At 40.6% G+C, this 15,858-nt stretch overlaps 1 protein-coding gene across 1 annotated transcript in view; it reads right to left on the bottom strand.

Annotated features, from left to right (window-relative positions):
• Positions 1-15,858, bottom strand: part of FBN2 (fibrillin 2) — a gene marked incomplete at both ends in the record, with an annotated part of 194,580 nt that overhangs the window by 129,672 nt on the left and 49,050 nt on the right. Inside the window, one exon of the mRNA XM_084304737.1 lies at positions 13,474-13,599. Coding sequence (XP_084160863.1) covers positions 13,474-13,599 — 126 coding nt within the window. The remainder of the gene's footprint in view (positions 1-13,473; positions 13,600-15,858) is intronic.

Below are 15,858 nucleotides of genomic sequence, written 5' to 3'. Positions count from 1 at the left end.
TCTGTTCAAGTATGTACAAAAGACAGTGTAATTTCTCCTAAATAAAAATAATTTTAAGAAATAATGTTTTCACTCAGGACTTCATAGTTAGTCAATATAGAGATTCCAGAATTTGAAATGTTGGTGTAAGTCAAAACCAAACAATTCCTCAGAAAATCTCTGAAATCTTGCATTAATTTACTATTGTTGAAGACGATATATATAATGTGGTGAGCTGCTTACCATACGATTTCATGAAAATCAGATGAAATCATGTGTGTAAATCAAAACAGAACCAAAACCAGTTGGATGCCTTGTTGGGATCTTTCATGCAGCAAATGTCTTTCACAACCTGTAAGCCCTTTAAAGAATAACACTGCCTTCTGTATAAACACACACACAAACTGAAACATCACATCAGAAAGGCAACAAATATGACAAAAGGAGGACTCTACAGGAACAGCCTCCATCTAGAAAGTGACACTTTGCCAACAGCAGAGTCACTGGGTATTCATGGGAGAAGACTCCCTTATCCTACCATCATCTAAAGTACAACTTCCAGCTCAAGGAAATACAGCTCTACCCTTTTCCTTCACTACTGAAATAGATCCAATAATAAATTCCAAAACCTATCCTGAAGTTTAGAGGCACCCAAGCTTTGATAATGATATCACCAGTGGTATAAAACAACGGAGATGTCTGAAGATGCAGATGTTACACACATGAATGGAATGGCACAAAGTAGGTAGGAACTGCCACCAGTGATACATGAAAAAATTACATTTAAGAATTCCTGATCTAGGAGCTAGCTATGTATTCTTTAAAAATATCTGTTTTGTTCAGTAACTCTCATAGAATGTGGGTCTTAATTTTGTAGTTTTCACAGCATTTATTTCACATTTTATAATTGAGATGCAACAGCAGCTCCTATACAACTAAAGTGAAAAGAAAAAAAAAAATCAATAAATATTTGAATACTAAAACCACCAGGCACTTCAAAAATGTCATCTTCCAATTCACTTTCACCATGGCACAGGTACCTGTTACTTTAAAGGCAGTAAACATCATTACAGGTACCTGACATCTGGTCTTCTACCACAGGAAATGAAATTCCAAACTAGTTGGTCACACTCAGCTGAGTGGGTCAAAGCCCACTCACGTACTGAGAGTAGCTGCAGTTTGTAGTCTTGGCAACTGAGAGAGAGACTGGAAGGAAGTAGTTAGCCAATTCTGCAAAGCTGCAGAAGGTAAGCCACACTGCTTACCTACTTACATGCACAGGGATTTAACACTATCCAGGGCTTTTTCCCTGCAAACATTGTCCAATAAGGACAGGGAGCTGGGAAGGCAGCAAGCACCTTCCTGAAACCTGGACAGTTACTGGAGCAGAAGGAAGATTCCGCAGTCTTCTCCACATGGTGAGAAAAACATGTTTTTAACCAATTAACATAGCAAACCCTTGTGGAAGAATAATTATCTTCCTTATGGGAACATGGGAGCAATTGGATTCAGTCAGAGGATTGTTTCAACAGCTTTTGAACTAAATCTTGGTTTCGTCTTCCACTGGTTTTGGCATGTACTTGTTTTTTTTTTTGTTTGTTTGTTTGTTTGTTTTTATAATAGAAGAGCTATTTCAGGATGGCTGAACTTAAGAAGTTGTACAATTGCAGCCCCCTTTCCTTCACCACCCTCCCCCCACCCCCCCTCCAAACACACATAAGTCTTGTGGTCTTGGAGAAAACACTCCAAAGATAGTAAAAGGAGATGCTATCTTAAGGAGGGAAAAAGACTGATGGTGTCTATGGCTGCAGTTCCAATGTTGCGCAATAGATGAGAAAGCAAGTCACATTCCATATGAGAACAAATTTATAATGTGGCAAAAACTGTGCAGGTATGAGTATTAAGAAAAGAGTTTCTAACCAAAGAAAACAAAACAAAACAAAACAAAACACAAAAACAAAAACAAAAACAAACAGTCTGCCTATTTGTCAGCCAGAATTCAAGACTTTTACTGCTATAGTAAGCAGGATTTTATGAACTAGCTGGATTAGAAGTGCTAGAAAAGGGGCTCTCAACTTCTGAGTTTTGAAAACGGTCCCTTGAAAATCATTTTAGCCTATAGCTTCTTGTAACAAATCTGAAAATAACTTTTGCAGTATAATGAAATTGCACGTTAAAGGAGAAAAAGATCACATCTTTTAAAAGGTTATTTGTATTTTTGTTGTCATGTTTTAAAGTAAAAGGACTTAGCCTGTGTCATATAGTTCTACCCCTCTGATGTCAACTGTACAGCAAGAATGGAAGAGCATCAGAGGCCTCCTACTTCCTGGAGTACTCTGACTGTAAGTGGTATCATAACTAACTACGTTAAGTCAAAGAGTATGAAGCCAATTTGAAAAGCGTAAGTAGGACACATTTATTAGAGTCTTGAAATACAAACGAGTCATATTCCACCTCTTATGTAAACCAGCAAGCACAACTGAAAACTTATTTCTCCCCTCCATTTATCTATACAAGATCCATCTCTGAACAGTAATACTCAGAGATAAGATACTAAAAATGAACAATTTTAATTCTCACAGTGACAATGAACACTTGGTATATTGTAGATCCAAACTTTTAGGCCATAAAAGAGAGGGTGCATCCTCTCTTTTATCATAGTACTACATCACAGTAGTACTATGGAAATCTTGAATCTGCTACAAACCCTATAATAGTCTCTCCTCAAATTTCTCGGCTGTGTACCTGCTTCTTATATGACCTGCCCTGAAGTGCAAAGATTTGTCCTGACTACTGTGGAAAGCCTATAACTTAGTAATATAAAGAAGTTTATAAATAAAAGCAGTAACATTGCACCTTGAGGTGGATTACTTTTAAAGGTCGTATTTTACCAAATAGCCTAAGCTATCTAGTTACATTTCTACAAGGGAATACACACACAGTTACTCATAGAAGATGCTGTTAGAAATCTTTAAAGGTCTATTTACTTATGTAAAATTACCATTAATTTCTGAAATGTCAGTGTCAGTAAATATTAATCTGAGGCTCAAAATAATGTGATAAACTGAAAATATGCCCCTTTACTGATCTTTTCTCCTAAAAAAAGAAAAAAAAAAACACACCCATACACACACACAAAAAATGAGTATAATACAAACAATTAGGCTACTTAGGAAAACAATGTTATAATTATTGTTTAGCATAGTTGTATCAATGTGAATTCCAACACAAAGAGTATGTCATGATCATTCCTACTTAGTCCAATGATAGCTGTACACACAGTGACACACAAACTTTCAAGTGGAAGACTCACTATTAGATAAAAAAAGGTTTGAACATGCAATAGAACATTCCAGTATCTCCCTCTGAACACTGGAGCCTTGTCTGGTGAATAACAACTTGAATCTTGTCCTTTGAAACAGGAAATAATATTTGATCTGTTTTTCCATTCTTAAAGAAAGTGAAAGGAGTGAGCAGAATACTCTGTGGTATATCAGTTCTATATACTTTAAACAAACATTTTCTAATAAATAATATCTCTGCAAACAGGTTCTAATTCACTGGGGACTGATTCCTTAAACCCTTCCCAATCTGTATCTACAAACAATGCAACTTCACTCATGCAAACAGTTCCCCTACCTTAAAGCATAATCATTTAAAGCACTAGCTATAGTTTTGTTCTATAAATCTCACACTGAGAGATTATAAACTCTCAAGGTCTTTAAAAAATAAAAAGGCTGAATGAAATTATGGCTTGGTTTTATGGTATTACCCTGGTATTATTTTGGCAGTACCATCTTGGCTGTGAAGCAAGTGTAATGAACAAGCAACAGTTTCACTAGTTTTGTAACCACAGAAAGAAATGGTACAACCTGGACACGGTGATTTGTCTTATGGATAATTCCCTGTGGGGAAGCTGTGACGGAGGACTAATTAGTACCTAACTTCTGCCACAGAAGGAAGTGGCAGGGTCTTAGAAGAAACAAAGCCGGAGGCTATGACCTGTGCTGCAGCAGGCTGCCAACCAGGCAGGAAATGAAAACCAATTGATTACTGAACTATGAAATAACAGCAAATGTTTATGACTGCAGATGATGTTTCACTTCTACCTTGCATAGTTCCATAGGCACCACAAACCTTTATGCAGATATATGTTAAAAATACATTTATCTTTTCCTGTGCATACTGTCAGGGAGAACTGCTAAAAAATATTTTTAACTATTACACAGAGCTTTAGATGGGTTAAAGAAGTAGAATGCAAAGAATGCATTAATTACTGCTTCCATAAGGAAGGACACATATCAATGAGCAAGTTCTTTTGTCAGCAAAGCACCAGATGCCAGACAGAAACAACATACACAGAATTCAGATCTACAATCAGCCAACAAAAATACATGCAATTATTTGTGTACACTGTCATCCAGAATACTGGTACATACCAGCATCTGGTGATACAGACCAAACAAGGCTAAAAAGCCTGCTTCTCCAAAACAGCTGGAAAAAATAATCAAAAACCCTAGATTTTAAGATTTAGATTTTAGATTTTAAGATTTTCTTAAAAAATAGTAACGAGTACCTTGTTTAGCCAGCCTGCTTTCTTGACAAGTCTACTTGTTTTCCTGGGTGCTGGGACAGACCATGCTTGTCCTGGGCAGAGGTTATTCTCAAACAGCCAGAACTCTTGAGCTCCTTTGCCTTTCAGAGCTGCTTCCCTACAGGATCACATAGGATCACAACTACCAGTCCAATGAATAAGTCACAATCTGTTCTCCTTAAGCCTAGAGTCTGTAGTCTGATGCTTCCCTTCCTCACTCCCTCCAGGATCTTGAACTCTACTACTTCATTTCCAAGGCTGACATAAGACTTTCATGTCCCCAACACATTTCTTTATGTTTCAGAGTAGCAGATCTAAGACACTGTCACACCTTCCCACTTGCTAGGCCTAACAGGTATCTGCATGTAGAAATTATGTAGAAATTGTCCCTGATACCATCCAGAAACCTCCTGGACAGCTTGTGTCCCACTGTGTTGCCATTCCCCCAGATTTCAGGAATTGTCCCAGAAGAATCAGTAACTGTTATTTACATGCTTCCCTGAACTGCTTAAAGAAGACTTTGTCTGATTTCTCATCCTTACATAGTGGCCTGTAAAATAACTTTTACTTATCAGGAGTAGGGCAATTGAGATTATTACCATGCCAGCTGCCACAGTGTTACTACAGACTTTTCTAATATGATAAATATATAATCAAAGCAAAGACAGCATTTAGACATCATTTGGACATGTGATACAATTCCTGGAAGGGCTCCATGTGAAGGACAAGCCTTCTTTTATGAAAGGTAGTCCTCCTCTACTCTTCATCTCTTCCCTAAAGAGACTACATCACTTCATCGCAGAACTCCAGCCACACACACTGGTCAGCTTGGCATCACAGTTATTCCAATGGTGTCATAGCTTCACCATAATTTTGTAGTTGCAAAAGAAGGTAGATGGATATGTTTTCTGGCTTTGGGGTTCAGATGAAGAAAATGGGAGTTTGGTTAGTGGAACCCAATGTAGTGGAAGTTTTTTTCCCAGTCTGTTTTTGAATTCTGAGACTCTCTTTGAAAGCAGACAAAGGATTGTGAATTTTTCAGATCAACAGGTCTTAAGAGAAAATTACACACTTCAGAAAATACTCAATACTTTCATACTCGCATATATGATTTAATACTAATCTATTTTGACGATGTCAATTTTTAGCACAATAAATCTAGGATTCATCTGACACATCACACTACAGTTACCATTTTAGAATATTGCCTGGATCTGATAAGTGGCATGAATGACTTGTCTTTTATGTATCTCTGCGAATGTATTTATTTGATGTATTGACTTCATCTCAGAGGAGGTAATGGCTCGTCCTTCACATGGAGCTCTTCTAGGGATTATATCACAGTGTCCAAATGATGTCTTTGCTGTCTTTGCTTTAATGATACATTTATTATATTAGAAAAGTCTGTACTAACACTGCAGCAGCTGGCACGGTAATAATCTCAATTTTCTTACTCCTGATCTAGAAGTCTCATGGAAAACCAATAAAATATACTGTGACTGAGAGAACAAAAAAAAAAAAAAAAAAAAAAAAAAAAAAAAGTGAACTTCTAATAAACAAGAATAAGTAAGTATTCCTCAAAAAAAGCCAAAGGTACTCTCCAACATCAATGTAATCATTACATTCAATACTACAAAAAGTTCTAAACATTCTCAAACTCAAAGAGTGCTGCCAAAATAAACAGCTGTAAGTCAGAGAATACCATTTTGAATAAAAGCTTTCCAGTGAAAAGCTTTGCAACTGAAAGCATGAATCGAAGACCAGTAACAACAACAAAACACACATTTCTAAACTATAAATTGCCTACACAATCAAACACATTATACATTTGTTTAGTAATTACAGCTGTCTTTCCTTCAACACTGAAATGATAAGTTGATTATAATTCTAAAATTTTCATATCCACTCTTCTGAGTGAGACATCACAGTTGCACTTTTGAAAACATTCAACACTTGCATTTCTTTTTTTGATAGTTGTATATATTTGGTGGTATGATTACAAGCAAATGTTTCTGAATTTTAGGTAGTTTATGTTTTGATACTCAGTAAATTTAAGCTTGAATTCTACTGAAAGAAAATTGTACTGCTAATCATGATAAATCACGATACCTAGACTTATTTAATCACAGAATCACAGAATCACAGAATTTCTAGGTTGGAAGAGACCTCAAGGTCATCGAGTCCAACCTCCAACCTAACGCTAACAGCCCTCCACTAAACCATATCCCTAAGCTCTACATCTAGACGTCTTTTGAAGACTTCCAGGGATGGTGACTCCACCACTTCCCTGGGCAGCCTGTTCCAATGTCTAACAACCCTTTCAGTGAAGAAGTTCTTCCTAACATCTAACCTAAAACTCCCCTGGCTCAACTTAAGCCCATTCCCCCTCGTCCTGTCACCAGGCACGTGGGAGAACAGGCCAACCCCCACCTCGCTACAGCCTCCCTTGAGGTACCTAAAAAGAGCGATAAGGTCACCCCTGAGCCTCCTCTTCTCCAGGCTGAACAAGCCCAGCTCCCTCAGCCGCTCCTCGTAGCACTTGTTCTCCAGGCCCCTCACCAGCTTTGTCGCCCTTCTCTGCACCCGCTCAAGCACCTCGATGTCCTTCTTGTAGCGAGGGGCCCAAAACTGAACACAGTACTCGAGGTGCGGCCTCACCAGAGCTGAGTACAGGGGGACGATCACCTCCCTAGCCCTGCTGGTCACGCTGTTCCTGATACAAGCCAGGATGCCGTTGGCCTTCTTGGCTACCTGAGCACACTGCTGGCTCATATTCAGCCGACTATCCACCATCACTCCCAGGTCCTTCTCTGCCTGGCAGCTCTCCAACCATTCCTCTCCCAGCCTGTAGCTCTGCTTGGGGTTATTGCGCCCCAGGTGCAGGACCCGGCACTTGGCCTTGTTGAACTTCATGCAGTTGACCTCAGCCCATCGGTGCAGCCTATCCAGATCCTCCTGCAGAGCTTTCCTACCCTCGAGCAGATCGACACACACACCTAGCTTGGTGTCATCTGCAAACTTACTGAGGGTGCACTCGATGCCCTCGTCCAGATCATCGATGAAGATATTAAAGAGGACCGGCCCCAGCACCGAGCCCTGGGGGACGCCACTAGTGACTGGCCTCCAACTGGACTTGGCTCCATTCACCACAACTCTTTGGGCCCGGCTATCCAGCCAGTTTCTAACCCAACGAAGCGTGCGCCAGTCCAAGCCAAGAGCAGCCAGTTTCTTGAGGAGAATGCTGTGGGAGACGGTGTCAAAAGCCTTGCTGAAGTCAAGGTAGACCACATCCACAGCCTTTCCCTCATCCACCCAGCGCGTCACTCTGTCATAGAAGGAGATCAGGTTCGTCAGGCATGACCTGCCTTTCATAAACCCATGCTGACTGGGCCTGATCACCTGGTTGCCCTGTAAGTGCCATGTGATGACACTCAAGATAATCTGCTCCATGAGCTTCCCTGGCACTGAGGTCAAACTGACAGGCCTATAATTTCCTGGGTCTGCTCTCCAGCCCTTCCTGTAGATGGGCATCATGTCTGCTAGTTGCCAGTCGACTGGGACCTCCCCCTATAGCCAGGACTGCTGATAAATGATGGAAAGCACCTTGGCCAGCTCCTCCACCAGTTCTCTCAGTATCCTCGGGTGGATCCCATCTGGCCCCATTGACTCGCATAGATCCAAGTGCTGTAGCAGGTTGCCAACCATTTCTTCGTGGATAATGAGGGCCACATTCTGCTCCCCATCCCCTTCCACCAGCTCAGGATACTGGGTATCCAGAGAGCAACTGTTTTTGCCTGTAAAGACTGAGGCAAAGAAAGCATTAAGCACCTCAGCCTTTTCCTCATCTTTTATAACTAAGTTCCCCCCCACATCCAGTAAAGGATGGAGATTCCCCTTAGTCCTCTGTTTTGTGTCGATGTATTTGTAAAAACATTTTTTGTTTTCTTTGATGGCAGTAGCCAGATCAAAGTCCAGATGAGCTTTGGCCTTTCTAATTTTGTCCCTGCACTGCCTCTCAACAGTCCTTATAGTCCTCCTGAGTGGCCTGCCCTCTTTTCCAAAGATTGTAAACCCTCTTTTTTCTCCTAAACTCAAACTGCAATTCTCTGTTGAGCCAGGCCGATCTTCTTCCATACCAGCTCATCTTCGGGCACGTGGGGACAGACCGTTCCTGCACCATTAAGATTTCCCTCTTGAAGAGTGGACTCCTCTGCCCCTCAGAACCACCTCCCAGGGGACTCTACCAACCAGTGTCCTGAACAGCTCAAAGTCAGCCCTATGGAAGTCCAATACAGCGGTTTTACTGGTCCCCTTCCTGGCCTTGCCAAGAATAGAGAACTCCACCATTTTGTGGTCACTCTGCCCAAGACAGCTTCTGACCACCACATCTCCCACCAGTCTTTCTCTGTTTGTGAAGAGAAGGTCTATCAGGGCACCTCCCCTGGTATGCTCACCAACCAGCTGTGTCAGGAAGCTATCTTCCAGGCTCTCCAGAAACCTCCTAGACTGCTTTCTCTGGGCTGTGTTGTGCTTCCAGGATATATCTGGGAAGTTTAAGTCCCCCACAAGAACAAGCGCTGATGATTTCGCAACTTTTGTCAGCTGCCTGTAGAACTCTTCGTCAGTCTCCTCATCCTGGTTCGGCAGTCTATAACAGACCCCCACCAGGATGTTTCCATTGTTGGCCTTCCCTCTGATCCTAACCCATAGGGACTCAACCTTATCATTCCCAGCCTCAAGTTCCGCGACATCAAAACTCTCTCTGATATAGAGAGCCACACCACCACCCCTTCCATGCTACCTGTCCCTTCTGAAGAGCCTATAGCCAGACATTGCAGCACTCCAGTCATGAGAGTGGTCCTACCACGTTTCCGTGATGGCAACCAAGTCGTAGCCTGCCTGCCTCACGATGGCTTCTAGCTCCTCCTGTTTGTTACCCATGCTGTGTGCACTAGTGTAGATGCACTTCAGTTGGGCCATTGTCTTCTCTCCCAGCCTTGCCATTGTTCCTCCTGACACAGCTCTAACAAGCCTTGTTTCAGCCCCGTCCCCCTTCTTACCTGGTTTAAAGCCCTCTCAATGAGCCCTGCCAGCTCCTGGGCTAGGATCTGTTTTTCCCTTAGAGATAGGGACCCGTCTGCAGTCATCAGGCCGAGTTTCGAGTAAAGCGCCCCATGGTCATAAAAACAAAATTTCTGTGTTATCACCAGCCTCTGAGCCATGTGTTTATCAGGTGGGCTTTCTGTGTCCTCTCTGTACCCCTCCTTGCCATTGTAGGAATGGATGAAAACACCACCTGTACTCCCGCTCCACCCACTAATCGTCCCAGTCCCTTAAGGTCCTATTTGATGGTCTTCAGGCTTCTCTCTTCAATGTCATCACTGCCAGCCTGGACTATTAAAAGAGAATAGTCAGAGAGGAGAACCAGGTTGGGAAGCTTTCTGGCAATGTCCCTGACCCTGGCCCCAGGGAGGCAGCAGATTTCCCTACGGGTAGGGTCAGATCAACAAATAGGTCCCTCTGTTCCCCTGAGAAGGGAGTCACCCACAACAATCACCTTTCTTTCTGCCCTTGTGAAGGCAGTCCTGAGGTGTGGAGTCGACTTCCTCACCCTAGGCATCCTCCTGGGTAGACTTACTACCTCTTCCTCAGCTACTAATCTCTCAAGATCCAGGGCCTCAAACCTGTTGCCTAAGAGCATCTGGGAAGGTGGGGCTGGTGTGGGAGGGCATCACCTGTGATGTCGAGCAAATTATATAAAAATTAAAGGGAAGCACACCTCTAGTACCAGCCTGTATTCAACAGAAATAACCACAGCATTGAGAGATTCAGCCATGATTCTGCAGAGGTTGTTATAGAGGCTTGTTCTTGCACTTGCCAAGGCCCAGCCACCCCCATGGATGTAAACAACACTGCACTTGAGCATTTCATCTTGTTTTCCAGGAGGTTCAAACACTCTGACTTCCACACCATCAAAAACTGCATCCATTATGTTAATGTGTTCAGAAGAGACAGACTTCAACTTGTCGAACATACAAATCAAATAATTCAGAACCATCAGGTGATGGCTGAGTCTCAAATAGTGAATCAGGTGACACGTCTGCTGCACAGCGCAGAAGGTGGCATCTAGTAGCATCAGCTTCCATGCATCTGACACAGTGCTGGGCAGTGGCAGGTAGATGTAGTAGGTTGACAGGGCGGCCAGCACCAGCAGCAGCATCCACGTGGCCCACATGGCCGCAGAGCCAGCCAGCCAGCCGGCTGGCCGGCCTCCCCCGGCACTCCCCGTGCCTCAACCCCAGCCCGGCTCAGCCCTGCTCGGCCTGGCATGGCCCAGTGCCTGCGTGCTTGCCCCGCGGGCTGCCACCGGCCTTCGCTCCGCACCCATACAGCCACCACCACTCCACGCCAGTTGTCATGATTGACCAAAGATTATAGAGAGGGTCCTCACAATGACATCTGCCAACTCCCTCAGCTCTTGTAGATGCATCCCACCAGAGCCCATGGCCTTTTGAATGGTCCAGTTTTCCCCTTCCTGACCCTTTTCTAGCAAGTGTACATGTTCCTTGCTTTAGATGTTCCCCCTGGTTTCTCAAACTTGAAGGCCAGTCTTGCTGTTAATAACTGATGCAAGTAAAGCCTTCTACTGTCCTGTGTAACCACCTCTCCTGTTTCATTCATCAAACAATTAGCTCTGGTGTGCAAGTCATATATTGACATCAGTACAGTACCATGTCTGACGATATAAAACGCTGGGCTTATTTTTTCAAGTCAAAAACCAAGTTGCATGTAACTGCTAATGATAGCTGCCAATTTGTCTTTCCAACTTATTAATATACATGATCAGAAAAAAAAAAAAAAAAAAAAACAAACAAACACAAAACAATAGAAACAAATGTTGGATAATTACTATACATCTTCATCATCATACTTTGCGTTCTGATTCATCTAATAATAATGCTTACTTTTAAATACCATTATGTGACAACATTCTGAGTAATGGATACATTGACTTAAAAGAAAAACTTACAGCCTTTGACAACCTACCCTACAACAAAGAATTTGCTAAGAGAAATTGATCTACTTCAGCTCCATCTATGGCAGACTTCTCTCACATATAGATATGCAACAGGTTTTAAAGCAGCCTTGTCCTGATTAGTGAAGCTGGAGCAAGACAACGCAAAGCACCTCTCAATTAATCGCACTAGAGAAGAGCCTCTCTAGCTGAACAACGGGCAACAGTTCCTCAAAGGGAGTGGTTCTTTCCTTTTCCTAACCTGGTTCCCAATTAACATATATCAGTGCTAATCACAGTTTTCTGTTTTCTTTTATAATTTACCAGAATTTCTTCTGGAGTTAGAAATGTTATGGGTAGAAAGGCAAGTGACAAGAAGACATAGAAATGGTAGCCTCTACTGCTGCCACTACTACCCAATAAGGAAATAAAAAAGAAGTTATAAGTTTTAAGAGTCAGAGATCCAGCTTCAGGCAAATGCAACAGCAACTGGGGCGTTAGCAGTAGCAAAGGCATGGAGACAGTCTTTTTCCCAATGTTCTAGCAAAACTCCTTTGCTTCCAACACAGTTCAAATTGACCTGCTTTTACTGTGTATCTTTATGCTTCCTGTAGAGCCCTAAGCCTCTGTGCACTACTGGCACACTCTTGCATACAGCTAGGTATATATAGATGTGTACATGCATGGCATATACAAAGGTGACTTCTATTTCTTCTCATTTATGGCAAGAAAAGCCTTCAGAGTTCTGTTTTGCTGGTTGAAGCTCTACTGCCAACTGTTTCTTGCAGGGTTTCAGAAGATATACCCAGGCTTCCCGAAAACAACTCATGACAGGAATATTATTGTGCACAGAGCAGCAGTTGAAACTGGCCAATATCAAAGGACAGAAAATAACTGAAAGGTGAGATAAGGACAGAATCAAAGAAAATAACTGGATGTTTGTTTTATCTACTCTTCGGTATTAATTGCAACAACACCGGATGCAATCTGGTTCATTTCACATAGAAAATGCAATTTTCAAACCTATGGTATTACTTAGTATTTCTTTAAATTCTGTAGTGCAGGCAAAACTACAGAAAACTCATGTGACTTCAAGAATAGGGCAAAAGCCATGTGTGTGTTTGTAACTGGATAGATGTATAATGTAATTTAGTAACATATCTGAATTGCTGCCTAACCACAAACCACAGCATTGAACAAGCAGTTGTCTTATCTGTGTAACTTAAATATGACAGTATCTTTACCCATTGTTTGGGACAGTGTTGTAGTTTTTCAGAGAAGTCTTCATCAAACCCACAAATATTCAGAAATTTTCTATTACACTATTTTAAACTACACGGAATTTCAGCTCTTAATTATACCAGTATATTTACTGAGTAAACACGGTCTATTTGACTTTTTTTTTGTCTCCAAAGAAAGACATTTCCTATGTATTTTTTCACTTAACTAGGCTCTTCAACACAAAGTATACACAGAAGAAATTTCTTACAGCCATTACCACAATTGCTTTTCATGCCATAGTCAGTAGGCTGACAATACCTACCTGTACTAGAATATATGGACATTCTTGAGAAAACAAACAGAATCCTAATAACCCAGTTACTGTAATACAAAGCTCATAGATTCATTCTTTATCAATACTTTAACATTTTGAAACAGAATGAATGCCATCTTTACCCACAAATCAGACAGAAAAAAAGTCTAATACAAAATATGCACAGGAAAATAGAAAATATTGTGACACAAGAGAAAAACGTAAGGCACTACTGTTATGTCTGTTCAGATCAGACACTGCAACTATCAATTACCTTTTCTTTCATTACCAAACAGCTATAATGCTTTATTTAGTCACTTGTTAGGTTTGTTGTCTGACAACATCACTTACCATCACATTTTTGAGTTGCCTCATTCTGCCTGTGACCAGCAGGACACTTGCACTCATAGGAACCTACTGTATTAATGCAGTTTCCTCCTTGGCAAACTCCAGGGATAGCCTGACATTCATCAACATCTACAAACAGAAAAAAAAAGATTATTTGAAATAAGATACAAAAACCCATCATAGCTGTTGCATATAGGCAGTCATCTCTGAAATTATTTGTAAAAATAACCACAACAAACCCCAGCATATTTCTCCACTTCAGCACCACCATAGAATGAGGCAGTAACAGCAATAACATGACCTTCATGTGTGTTCTTTTTGATTCCATATGAACTCAAAATTTTCCATGTATTGATTTTTAACTCACACATCTTTTAAATATATACAACATACTGTTGGTATCCCATGCTCTCAGATTGTTCCTTGCATTGGTCATCACAAAAAACAGATTCTTAGTTTTAAAGGACCCCTACCTTTACACCTGGACTACCCCACTCCCCACTTTTACTAGATATGAAAATTCTTGCAGGACATCCATTTTATAGACAGAAATCAAACTATTAATGTCAATACAAAATAGGTGCTGTTCAACCAGGACAAGTTGTACTGCAAATGATCTGCACAGACTTCATTTACTGAAGTAACAACTTAGGCTAGAATTTCATAGATTTCTTTAGGCTGAACTTTCAACAGTAAATAAATGCTCTTAGAAAATGTATTTGCCATTTTGGCTTTACAGCTTACTTTCAGTATTTTCCTGTTGTATTTCAGTATGTGCTGTTTCCCATTCAAATTGTATTTTTTTCTCCACTCTTCATTTGTTTATATATAAAACATTCTACATTTCTGCAAGGTAGTTTTATACAAAACTATCCCAAGAATCTATGTATAAGTGCTAATGGGCTGTGAAAATAATATGGAAGATCACAGCAGCCTGAGGCCTCTATGAAATAACCAGTGCTAAACGACAGTGGAGCTCTTTGTACTCAAAGAAAGGCAGAACTGGCTCCAGACTAATGCTTGACAGATACGTGAAAATTTAGCTTCTAACTACCTCTAGCTATTTCAAAATTTCATTAAGCTATGCTATGAGACTTCAGAATTAATCATTTGAACTAATTCCCTCACAGCAAAATTTCACATGCATCCGAATGTTCATAGAGGAGAGAAGGCTTGCAAATTTTGTTCCAAAGCTTGCAGAACCTCTTTTGTGAAAAAGATTTTAGGTAATCTTCCTTGTTAAACTATTTGCCATTTACAGAAGAGGTAAAAATCAACTGATATTTCTATTTTCTCCACAGAAACGTATTGATAGCAGAATGCAGTATACTGTTTCAGAGGATGTTCATTATCTGGAAGCTCTCAGGAGACGCTGAAATTACACCTAAATTAGTGGAGTATAGTGATTCCCCAGTTTTTATTACACCTGGAGTTTGTGCTGTAGATATAGCCTTCACTATAGTGAAGTCCATTCCCAGTCTATTCCCTTGCGTTTTCATTCAAGCAGATATAATCAGAAAGAAGAAAGAAAGAAGGCAACATTTTATTTATTTATTTATTTTAACAACTGGACTTGTTTTTAGGTACATTTGCTGTAAAAGTTTGTATTTTGTTCCTCAGTTGATGTTGATATAGTTAGCACAGTACAGAGCCCCAGCGCAACAGACTGTAAATGGATTAAGGACTACACTGGAGGCATGAACTTTTTTGAAACGTTTTTCTTTCAATTAACTCATGCTTGGTGCAATCTCGTTTACCCAGAAAGCAAACTTTTCTACTCTGAATTACAGTAATGAATCTGGACGTGATTTAGCAACATCTAGACAGAATATCAGTTTCATTATTTAATCACACCCAGCCCACCCAGTAGCTCTGTTCTGAGTAAAACTAATATGGTGTTTGCCTTTTGACCTTTGAGCCTCAGAATATATTCAAAACATTGGGTATGCCTGTGCCTTCTGTCATTTATTAATGTTTATTTAAATTAATCCAACCATGTCAGCAGATCAGTGGTTAAAAATAACCACTGTTTATCTTTCACAGTTTTGTAAGTCGAAGACGTCAAGTAATAATAAATTAATGGCAGTAACAGCAGAAAATGAATAATTTCCAGAAAAGGTACCACTGAAACCTTAAAGAGAACAACATTTTAAGATTTAGTGATCCCATTTATTTCTTTCAGTATTACTCGTACGGTGTTAAAAGAACAAATAAATATCAAGATTTGCTGAAGTCTGAAAAGCCAGTCCCAATTATGCAACACAGTGTAATGCTTGTCCAGTGATGAAAACACAAATGGTCTCATTGTGTTTGGTGAGATCCTGCAAATCTTGAATCACATCAGCTATCTCACCTTTCTGTGCTAGTATCAAGCTTAATTTGTTGTTA

Source organism: Netta rufina (genome assembly GCF_964035555.1).
Source record: "Netta rufina genome assembly, chromosome: Z".
Taxonomy (NCBI): Eukaryota; Metazoa; Chordata; class Aves; order Anseriformes; family Anatidae; genus Netta; species Netta rufina.
The sequence above is the reverse complement of the archived record's forward strand: the minus strand, read 5'-3'. Positions and strand labels throughout refer to the sequence as shown.